The sequence below is a fragment of the Cuculus canorus genome, chromosome 1 (assembly GCF_017976375.1).
Source record: "Cuculus canorus isolate bCucCan1 chromosome 1, bCucCan1.pri, whole genome shotgun sequence".
Taxonomy (NCBI): domain Eukaryota; kingdom Metazoa; phylum Chordata; class Aves; order Cuculiformes; family Cuculidae; genus Cuculus; species Cuculus canorus.
In genome coordinates, this window is record NC_071401.1 from 127,550,539 (window position 1) to 127,562,789 (window position 12,251).

At 38.4% G+C, this 12,251-nt stretch overlaps 1 protein-coding gene across 2 annotated transcripts in view; it reads left to right on the forward strand.

Annotated features, from left to right (window-relative positions):
- FBLN1 (fibulin 1) overlaps positions 1 to 12,251 on the forward strand; it is an 82,438-nt gene that overhangs the window by 46,213 nt on the left and 23,974 nt on the right. The window contains exon 15 of one of the 2 annotated variants that reach the window (XM_009564938.2): positions 7,342 to 7,721. The exons of the other annotated variant lie outside the window; for it this stretch is intronic. Coding sequence (XP_009563233.2) covers positions 7,342 to 7,696 — 355 coding nt within the window. The 3' untranslated portion in view covers positions 7,697 to 7,721. Of the gene's footprint in view, positions 1 to 7,341; positions 7,722 to 12,251 lie in introns of those variants that run through there. 2 annotated transcript variants of the gene reach the window in all.

A 12,251-nucleotide genomic window follows, 5' to 3' on the forward strand; every position in this document is an offset into this window, starting at 1 on the left:
ACATACTAGCTCACAGAAAGACTATGTATTCTAGTGCTGAAAATAAGAGATATAGGTATGGGAAGGAGGAGCAGCTGACAGCTCATTTATATCCATTGAATGGTGCTAGAAATATGGAGAAGTTGTTGCAAAATTTCAGTCACATAGCTAGAGTTTATGGCTGGTGTGGATGACTCCTTTCCTCCTGCCTGTGACTTTATGGCCACGTTGTACTACAGTGGTTCTTCTGAAGGCTGCTCCACAGTCCTTCCCATGTGGCCCATACTCAGGTAAGTGCATGTTCCACCAGCTGGGGAGAAAAGCTGATGAATCACATTTTTCATCAGCCTGGTATTGCTTTTCATAGTTAGCATTCATATGCCCACCATCTTTTAGATAAAATTGAGTACTCTGTGCCTCCTTTGTGAAACGAAGCTAGTGTTGATCCTTCTCAGAAGGACTTTGTGAGGATTAGTTTCCATTTAAACCTTAAACTGTGAAACACCATGTACGTGCCACAGCAGATGTACTTGATCAGAACTCTGTAGAGGGAAAGCATAGTATAAATACAGATATTTGTGAAATATGCTTGTATTCTGAGAAGTGGCAATAATAATTAAATATTAAATTATATTTGTCACATTAATAAACAAGCAGTACCTCATGATGCAGATGTTCTCTTTTTTTGTTGTGTTGTGGGTTTGTTTGTATCCTAATCCAAAAAAATAATTTGCAATGGGCCATTAAGCAGAATTAGTAGATTTCTGCTCTTATGGACAACCTTGTGTTGCAAAAATCAGTTTATAAAATATGCATTGTAAACACACATTACATTTCATCATCTTTCTTATCTATATTTTTATGCATGTGTTGAAATTACTGGCTGTTTTAGAGGTAAGGGATCTTTTGGGGAAGTAGTAGATCGTCTGAATTGTTTGTCTCTGGATTGTTGGGGCCCTGTAATGGCTTACTCTGCCTAACTCAACGAGACTCATAGGGAGAGATTCTTCTGATGTGCTAGGGCTATAATTAGGCTATGAGTCAGACACAAATCCTGTAGCTGCTCAGTGAGTTCTAATTATTTTAATTCCTCGAGTTACTATTTTGTTGGCTTTATTATGTTTTCCACTCTCAATGGCTACAGACACAGTTACTAAATTTATTGTCAAAAATGGTCTTGTATAAAACAAAGAGAATATGAGTTCATTATCTTCATTATCTTTATTGCAGAAAGTCCAAGGTGGTCCAGTGGGGAGACAGGTACTCTCAAGCTTAGCCAGTATACAAGTATTATACCAATATGCCAGAATAAAGGTCTATGTATTGGTTTACCTTGTGCCCAGTGGGGTATGGTTTCACAAGACAGCTCTTTTAGCATCATTTTTACATCCAAACTAATTTACATTTTCTTGAATAATTTATTTTTGGAATATATAACCCAACATAGCTAATAACTAGCATATCTTCATTAGCTTTTGCATGATAATGACGTTAAATCAATCTCGTGCCAGGATGCTAAAATCAAAATAGTTGGTTTCTCATAACATCATGTCTATTACAGATACCATTCTCCTATCCTTTTAATTCAAAACACATTCCAGTTTCACAAACTTGGCACATCATAAGAAAGGCAACACATTTTCCATTCCCATCAAGTTGGCACTTCATGGGATTTTTTTTAATCCTATTCTCCAATATTTTCTTTGGAACAGCTATAATTTCATTGGCCTCAGTCCTACAAATCCAAGCTTGTTCTTTTGTATTTTTTCTTAAAATCCTTATGTACTGGAGACAAACCTCTGTGATCCAGAACCTTCCTTATCCTGTACCTTTGAAACAGAATTTTTGCATGGTGGCTTTTGCAGTGGTGATTGTCATCAGGTGAAGCGATTGGAGGATCATGCCATGCTACAGGCTGAAAGCTCAAGATGCTTTATAGATACTTTGAGCTACAGGAGGAAACAGGCTGGGTAACCTTTCCCAAAGACGAGCAAAGTGCCTGGCATAGCCCAGTCCTTAATAGCAACAATTTCATTGAAGGTCTTTTTGCTTAAATTCTGCTTTATTTTTCCTTGATCAGCCTATAGGCTGGTATTTTTCCAAGGATAGTTAAGACCCGCTGCTACTCACAATAAGGCTGCACAGCTTTGCCAAACACTTTTTGTTTTCAGATTGTCTGACAATTAAATTCTCTTTATGCGACAGTGAAGTCTAAACATTTGTAATATTTAAGCCAAGAAAAACAGTGGAAAAGCTAAAGAAGTAGTAGTGGCAGTGTGTCAGAAAAGTGTGCTGCACTGAGCCAGATTGGGAATTTTTTTTTATATTCTAGATATGTTTGCATATTATTAAGGTTGCCTGTCACTTCTCATGATTAGGACCTGTTTCTAACTGCTTAGAATTTTTCCAAAATGTAACCAATGGCTGAAATTTTACATGCCAGGTGTCTGACTCAGGCTCAAGTTTTGGCAACTTTAAGCCAAACTCATTTAACTCATTTCCAACAACAAAGGTGGGGATAAACACATTGTTTTGTATGTTTAAGACATTTTGGTGTTTTTGTTTTTTTTCTTTTAACAGTTTGCTGTCACATTTTGGGGCAGAAATCTGAAATTTGTTAGGAGATTACTTTTGCATTTTTTGTCATCCTTACCAAATACCTCTGAAACTTCTTAAATACCACACTTTGTAAAATTGCGTTTAGGCATTTTTTCATGAACCTTAGGAAATTAGGACCTTGATGGGTAATCTTGGTCCACCTCTGTGTGCCAAAACATAGTCAGGTCTATCTGGAGTAATTTTGTACAAGTTGTTTGTTTAACTTTTGCTTCAGGTTCTTGAATGATAAGGATTTCATAGATCAGTACAATCTATCTTTGTGTTTGACTGTCTTCCTCTACTATTTAGTTCTTCCTTTCTGTAGAGAGGTCTTTGTTTCTTTAGCAACAAATAATTCTCTTCTGATTTAGCAGACCTGAGCTTTTTGCAGCTGTTTAAAGCAGTGTAAAATGTGCAGGTACCAACTCCACACTGACTGACTGAGCCTTGTCCCACATATAGGCAGAGGAAGGAAGCCCAATCTTCCCTGTAGTGTCAGCTCCTAGCTGTCCTGGGCCAGATGCTGCTGGCCCCAACAACCTCGGGTCTGTTTCTTCTGTGTTTTCAAAGACTATAGAGACTCCTTGGATAAGAAAGCTGATTCTAACATGAGTGAGAGAAGAGCCAATTTGGTAAGATGGAAAGGCATAATTAGGGGTAAGGAGGCTGAATATAGGGAGGGAAGGATCTGACAATATGACCAGATGAGGAAAATGAATATGGGAGATGCTTGAGGGGTAGAAGGTAAAATGGGGTAAACCAAGTTAGAGACAAGCGAGAAACTAACCACAGGGGTCAGGACCTTATGGTTAAGGCTGATTGATGCCAGATTTGTATGAAGACCATGAAAGCAAGAAATAATTTGGGGTGGCTGCACAAAGATACTGAGGGAAGGGGTGTGTGCTTTGTGACTAGGGCTGTGAGGTAGAAAATCAAGAGAACCAAGTATCAGCCAGGAGAGGATGGAGCAATAAGAAGAGGATTGGAGTAGACAGTCCTGATACCAATATTTGAGAGAACGGGAAGGCAAGGAAAAAGGATAGGAAGAAGGAGTCAGGTTGGGAAAGACGGAGACAGGGATAAGACATAAAGGCTCAATGCTGAGAGCAAAATGAAGACAGGTCTGTCTGTTCTATAGATTGAAAAGTCCTTGAGACTTTCTGGCTGCAGACAGGAGGAGCATACAGTGTATTTGTCCATCCTGTCTACTGTACTGCTGGATTCTTTATTTCCACCTGAGCCTGAAGTGGGACTCCAAATTCTCCTCTGGTTAAGAAATACCTGTGAAAACCAACCATCGCTGGTTTCATTCCCTTTAAGTTCTGGTCTGTTTAAGACAAAACCCACTTTCCCTACACAGCTGTTCTATTACAATAAATGTAGGGATCCGTGTTGCGGTGATATAGCCCAGCTGATGACTTATCTGGGCCTCAAAGTGTGGTGCAACTTGCAGAAAGGAAACACACACCAATGATAGCATGAGCAAGTGCATTTGTAATGGGGTATATTCTAGGAGGTCTGGCAGAATCTTACAGCTCTGGAAATCTGCAGGGCTCAATTTCAGAGATGTGTAGTATATAATTTAGTAAAAGTATTTTGTTAGTCATTCAGTATGTTGAGATGTATCAGTAAATTACAAAGCCATAAATCCTGCTAAAACGTTCTTTACCCTTGAGTGCATGAGGAATTGCTGTAAACCACTCAACTTGTTTGGGCACAGTGTACCATCACCTCTGTACCATGTGAAAACCAGGATCAGAAATTAAAAGGAGAGAAGGCAGAAAGTGTTTTCTCCTCGTTGTTTTGTTAGAAAATGTATTCATTGTTTAAAATGGATTCTCTCTACTTTTGGTAGTTTTCGTTATGAGTAACCAGTGATACCAGTAACCATGAAATTCAAACTACGAGTAATTCTTTGAAACCCATATTTCAGTCACATAAATAAACTTAAGTAGTAAATGAGCTAAAATAATCAGGAACAAAGTCATGAATAAGTGTTTTGCAGCATATCTCTATTTTCCTAGCCCATGCACCCTGCAGAGGTCAGCAAAGATGTGTATAAAACTGCCTCACTGCAAAGCAGTGCATGTTTTACTTGGGCTCTGTGTTGGCTTTCTCTGGTAGCAACTTGCTGCCTCCTCAGCACCCTCCTTCTTCCACTGGGTCCCCAATGCTCTCTCCGACAGAGGCGCGCCGTGGTGTCAGGGTGCGGTAGCTGGACAGCCACCTCATCCATCCTGAGATGCCACAGAGCTGGAGGAGCACCTAGGGTCTCGGGCTGCTCACTTACTTGCAGTTGCTTGTTGGATTCCCTCACTGTATGTTTTTCCTGTGCCCACCAACGGGAAGCATTTAAATAAGGTCTAGAGAGTACACTGGGATTTAAATGCTTGTTGCTTGTTGCCTTTGTGGTGCGTGACCCCAGAATGAACCCTGGTTGTTGAAAGCAATAATATTTGCTATCTCTCCTTTGTGGTTATTTGATGAAACAATTAGTGCACATTAACTAAACCTACAGTGAAGTGTGCAGTGTGTAGTGTGCACCACCAAGGAATAAGATAAAAGATGATGAACTTTGAATAATTCTAGCTTCTAGCTGCAGGCACATCTGTCTCCACAAATAACTTTCTGAATCAGCAGAATGTCCTTTTAAAAATCTTAGAAAGCTGGGATCTTTCAATTTTTGTTCTCTTAAAAATTATGGTTAATATTATAAGGTATTATAAGGGCATCTTTATGAGCATATACACATTTCCAAAAATTTACCTGAAGAAAACATTTCCAGCTAAGAAATTAACTGTCTTGACTTGCTTCATGATTTTAGCAAAACCAAGTAGCCTCATGATTTCAACAAAACCAAGTAATTGTCTTTAGTGGAGTTATTGATGACATTTCAGAAAAGAATGCAGAACTCACTATACCTGAAAATATTCCAAGATTATCCGCACCTAATTAGCCGGCCATCCTGTGAAGACTTGTGTGTGCTCTTTACACACATGAATAAAATTAAGAATGTGTTTAAGTCTTCAAAGAATTGCTTTGTACTTTCATTTGCAAGTGGTATTAAAAGAAAATATAGAACACATTAACTGAAGAACTGAAGGTGTTTTTAACTACCCTTTTGAAAATGCTTATTTTGCATATAATGAGAAGTTCCTGGAATTCAAGTCACTGCACACTGGCAACAAACTGGGGCTTGCTTATGAGCCACAGTTCTGTTGATACCAGATCATCCTTTTAGGAGCTCAGTTTCGTATGTCAAAATGAAATAAATGAAATGGGCATTCACACTTCCTTGCAGAAGGAAGAAGCAAGCAATGCTTTCATGCTGGAGTATTTCTTAAGGAAACAAATAAATAGATTAGGTTCCAAAACCTCAGCCTGTAGACTGGATATTGCCTTTGAGTGAAGAGACTCTCGTACATAATTCAATTGATTCATAGTTGTGCATTAAGCAAGTTTGGAGCTATATGCACAACTTGATCATTCCCAAATTTTGAAAAGTCAGCATCTAGCTGAGATCATCATGACTACCCCTACTTTCACACATCTGTCTGAGAGGACATTTGAATACTTGAATGTGGTTATTTGGGCCTGTCTTTAGCCTGAAATTCATATAAACTTTCCTTACATGCAATTCTTTAAACAGTCCTCAAGCCCACCAGGTATCATGATATGTCAGACCTTCGTTCATGTAGATTACATTTAGTGTCATCTCTTTATTAATGTAAGTTACAACAGTCCTTAATAGCAGTGACTTTAATGCTCATACCTGTGTGTGCAATATTTTACCGGTCAAACTTCACTTCTCTCAGTAACAGAAAGGGAGTAGATTGCTCCCTCCCCACAGAACATGGTTTCTAGTGCTGACATTCATTGTTTACTTTGAGCCTTTATGGATGATCTCCTCTTAGTTCTCTGCATTTTTTGATGTAATACGGTGCCTAGTAATAGGGAAAGGAAACAGCAGAGAGCAACTTGCATTCCTGTGACTCAAGGCTGTATAAGAGTGGACTGAATGTGTAGGGCACATGTTGGAGACATCAGGCTGTTGGATCTTGTTTTCAGTGCTTGCCTAGATGGGAGTGAGACTGACTCTGGCTGATTCTCCTGGTACAGAGAGAAGTACTGTGCCACCTCAGAAGGAAGAAGGTTTGTGTTCAAAGCAAATAAACCTTAACATAGAGGCAGTGTTGGAATTTCTCTATGTGCTGTCAGATGATGAATATTCATAGTGCAGCATCATCTCTCTTCTCTCTTGGAAAGACAAACTCCCTGTACATTTGTGGTTTTCAGCATACTTTGCTCAATCTTAAAATCAAGCCAGACATCCCAACCAGGATGCAGTCAACTCGCTAACCGCTTACAATCTCTTCCTTTATTTAACAATCAATAAAAGAGTAAACCTTGGGGCGATGGTTGGGGGTAGGGAAAGCCAGTGTTCTCCCTAGGAAAAGCTTAGCTGATCTAAATGCAAATAAACTCTCACCCACACTGAGGTGCCAGACTTAATCCATCTGTGCATACAAAGAAAGGGCAACACTTCTGAAAGTGGCAATGCATCTCCATAAGTACCAGCTAAAGACAAGTTCATCCTTGTTTAATAAATGTTCATTTGCAATATGACTGAGGTGCCAAGCTGAAGAATGGATACAGTATGAGAGTCAACATATCTTTTCCCACCCCACTGCCCTTGCTCTCCTATCACGCTTGCTAAATGTACGCTAATCTTCCTCTTGTCTTGTGTTCTCACTTTTCTTGCAGTCGCTGTGAGCGCTTGCCTTGTAATGAAAATAAGGAGTGCCAGAGCCTGCCTCTGAGAATAACCTACTATCACCTCTCTTTTCCTACCAACATTCAAGTACCCAACGACATTTTCCGCATGGGCCCTTCCAATGCTGTCCCTGGGGATAAAATTCTGCTGTCCATCATCAGCGGGAACCAGGAGGGTTTTTTCACAACAAAAAAAGTGAACAACCACAGTGGCATTGTGGTCATGCAACGGCAAATCACAGAGCCCAGAGACCTTCTTCTGACAATTCAAATGCAACTTTCCCGCCATGGAACTGTCAACACATTTATTGCCAGACTTTTTATCTTTGTCTCTGCACAGCTTTGATCTCTAACCTACAGGCATCATTGGCTACTTTTTCTCTTCTAAAAGTAGCTTTTATTTTCCTGATTTTAATAAAGTTTTAGTTCATCTTTTGCATGCTACACTTGCATTTTATTTGCCATCATTATTACGGTTCTCCACTTCTCCCCTATCAATCACTGAGCATCTCAATTTGGAGAGATTCTTATATGTACTCTGCATCATTATAAAAAGCAGAAATAGTTGTCCAAGAGCTTATTTCCTAAATATATTGAGGACTGAAAACTATTATTTTACTTCATGCAGTAGAGGAGTTGGTGTAATTTGATGATACATATGTTTAAGTCTAAATTCTCAAAACAAAATAGGTACATAATTTGAGCTATCTCAACTGAGACATCTTCATTTCTTACTAGGTAAATACTGTGCATTTTCTGAAAGTCTATTAAAAGGGCATAAATTAGGCCCTTAGGACCTCAGAGGGGTCCCAGCATACAAAAAGTATGACTTTTGGCTGAAAGTGAGGAGCCAGTTTCTCAAGTTGTTATTGCTCCATTGTAGCCAGTGAGCTTGTGCTGATTTCCACCATGTACAGATCCCAGTTCTGACTTCTAAGGATGGTATGAAAGAGAATCTCCTCTAGAGAACTTTTATTTTAGAGATTTTTTGTCTTCCTTTCTGTGGAATTTCCATTGATTTGAAAAACTAATGAAGGGAAGACAGCAATGAACTTCCTAGCATCATTCAGCTAGAAGAAGAGAGTTACTTTCAATTTCACAGCTATATCCTGAGGTGTGTCTGCAGGAACATTTAAGAAAGATATTTAATTGATCTCAAAACTTTGCCTCTCCGACTTCCATATCAAAGCTGGTACGTTTTTAATTGTTATGACTTTGCCCACCACTACCAAAAAAAAAACCCAATGAAACCCTAGCAGCCCTGAAAGGTCAGACAGAATTCCAGTATCCAAATCTTTCTTCCTTTACCTCTACATCTTTCTATATTTCTATGTAATCAAGAACAATATAAATGATGCAACTGGAACTTATTGGAAATTCTTTTGTTTTGTGAGCTGGAAAAGGGTTTTACTCCTCAGTCCTTGTATTGTTAAATATTAGAAGCTCAGTTCCAGAAGTATGATATAAAAATTAATGTTCTTTTACAGCATCCTTGGCTCAGATATCTCTGATGCACATAGGCAGAGTAGTCAGTCCATAGATGAATGAGGAATAATCCATGTGAAAACACATATTAAAAAAATGCTTCACCATGTAAATACAGACAGTACAGGCATGGTGCAACATTAGAAACTGGGAACTTTCTAAACCAAAATCACAAGCCTTAATCACCTGAACACAAGGAATTACTCTATTAGCTGTAAGCTGTGGGCTCTCAGCCTCATCATCAGCCAAGGACTAGATTGGGGCATGATCGCAACACTCTGCCAGAGTATTACATGTTCCCTAAGGCAAAGTTTGTCCCAGCTGGCTGACAGGAGTTCAAGTCTCACGAGGAATGCCAATGTTTAATAAGTCTGTTGACACATACTTATAAAGCTGCCAGAAGTTGCCAGTGGGGATAAGAGTCCCAGCTTTAAATATTGAAAGCACAAGCCCGTGCTACTTGAGCTAATGGGGTTTCTTACCGCCACAGAAGATGCTTGTATATAAATGCCCTCTGGCTACCAGTTCATTATGAGGCCATAATTAAGTAGGATAAAGATTCAAAAATAAACTGCATTTTTTGCAAGCATTAATATATATTTGTTTGTCAGGAAAAGAAGGGAGGGTGAGAATTTGGCCACTCAGTATTGTAGAATGCTATCACATTAATTGCATTCAGCAAGCAATTAAAGAACACAAAGCTTGGATTCTCTGTGCTACAGAGATTAATGCTGCACCATAGCTGCAGCTTTCAAGAACGTGTATGTAATTATGTAGCACCGTTTATGTGTATGGTTCTTTCCAAATGAAAACAAAATCAAGGTTCCTGGTCCAAAGAACTTAATAATTGAATCCAACAGAGAATATGACAAGGAATGATACTAGGACCCAAGAAGAAAGAAAGAATTATATTCAGGAAAGGATTATTTGCAAAATAATCTGAGCAACTAAGCTGTTTCTTAACTTTTTTCTCTTTTAAATGAAAAAGACCTAGAGGACCTCCCAGCTCCAAAGCTGCAGTTTTTCTTAGAGAGGGAAAACTTGAAGGAAGGATTGAATAAAGGAAGTTCTCATCACTTAGGAGGGCACTTCTGTCAGTCACGGTTGCTGCTATAGGAAGATATAAGCAAGAAGGAAAACATCAGGTAATCAGAAGATCAAATGCAAAGATGATGTGTAAGGATAAAACTGAAAAGTATTTTGAGATCAGAGCATATGATTAATAGCAAATACCAGGGTTTGAAATAGACGCTAGTTTTCAAAGAAATTGCTGCAGAAGATGTCAAAGATGTGCCGTTGAAGCAATGAGAGAACAAAGTGTTACCAACTGCACTTTGGATATGCTGAAGCAATTAGCAGGCATATCAAAAGACAGGAAATCAGAGAATGAGCATTTAGGCAGGGAAAAATGAAAGCACAAACTCAAGTTTAGCAGTGTGGACAGAGCATGCTAAAAAAACCCAAAAAAGTGGGATTTCTGAGAGGAGAGAGAAACAGTGCAAATAAATAGAACTGGCATAAATGTTTATCTGTCACATGTATGGCTACAAGCTGGATGGATCTAGCAGCTAGTTTTACTTAGGAACTAATGCAAATCACTTGATCACTGTGATCCTCCATTTCTGTATGCAGGGTGCCTAATTCATGTCAGAATGCTTTACTACAGTGAATCAGAAGTGTAATTTACAAATGTAAGTCTTAGGACTTAAATAAATTTGTGGGTTTATAGGATGAGAATTTCAGAAATGTTTATATTTGCCAAGTTTTGTTCCAGTTGAAGTCAAGAATAAATCTCCCTTTTCTTCCTAGGAAGGAGTAAAGGCAGACAAATACAGAAGGCTTTAGACACTCCCACCACAATGTTTTTGCATACAAATTCTATTATATGAAAATTTAGGTTGCTCTATGTATTGCACCGGTACTTCATTAGTAACAATGTCCCCAAATGAATTATGCAAGCTACTGTTTATCAGTGTGCCTAAAACCATTAGATGATGTGATAGTTATTATTTATGCATTATGTAACGCAAAGAAAAATACTTTTCAAGAACTTTTTTCAGTATTGTTGACGTATTATTGGAAGTAAAACCAGTCTGACTTGGGTGTTGTGACCCCAGCTCTGCAGGATCCTGAGGAAAGATGCAGTGTTTGTTTGTATGGCTGTATAGGTGTAAATATTTAGTAAACTCCTCTATATTCAGTAGGGAAAAAAAAAAAAAAAGAAAAGGGAGAGAGGGAAATTAATGCAAATTATGTACATTTTGCCTAAATTCTATTTGTTTTAAATGAGACCATTTTACACTGGAACTAGACTTTGTAATTTAACTGATCCTTTTTTTTTTCCACAGACATGAGGGTTAGCTAGCAGGAAGTCCTTTCTTGATTTAGCACCTGAGTTTTAGAATAAGGGGATAGAATCTATTATTATAGGTCAGTCTATTATGTGCATATATACATAATTAATTTGTTCTAAATCAACCAGCTTGAGGAATTTCAGCAGATTCTACCCTATTCTGATCCCTGTGAGATGTCTAGGAAACCATGATGTTTTGTACCCAGATAATGGTGGGAAGTAAAAGGTCTCTCCTGGCCTGTGTCTTCTGGGCAAACTCAAAACATCAACTACAGAGAGGGAATAACAAGCCAGACTCAGCTGGTGTAAATTAACCCAGCTTCATTGCCTTCTTGGGGACTATGCCTGTTCACATCTGTCGAAGCACGATTTCCTTAATGTTGATTCATGTTTTCTCTTTTATCTTTATTTTAGCTTCATACAATATAAGTGTGTTTGGCTTTGTTTTCTTTGATGAGCAAATGTGGGTAGCATATAATAAGTTACCAATGTATTTATTATTAATAGAGCCATAAGGTCCCTTTGAACATCTGAAAAAAAACATGCCTTGTAGGTGTGGACTTGAGTAACACATTTTGAAAAGAGCAAGAACCATTTGTTTCTAGAGGTATCAGACAAACTAAAGTGTCCATTTTTTGTTTCCCTTTTACTCAGTGAATTTTTCTTTCTTTTAATCTTTTAATTCCCACCGTCTGACACTGCAGTCTTTTCTTTTTTCCACTTAGAAATATGAAGAAATGGGCAGGTCAAAGTTGAGATTATTTGTGGGGCTTAGTCACATTGTAAGTTCCAACATAGCTCTTTCATCTCTCATGAACACAGACTGGGTATTGTGTGAAGTTCTTGAACTGTAAGTGACTTTAAATTCACTCTAGTGGACAAGGGTGAGAAGAAGTCATTTAACTTTTAATAGACTTTCAAGGACGAATGAGCAGCTGGTTGAGATGGAATATGAAATGACCTTTACCATTTCCCCAAACTGAGAATTCAGTCTTTGAGGTTTTAAATAATGTGGTTACCTTTTTTCCTCCTCCAGTTTCCATTCCTCTCTGTTTTCTCACTT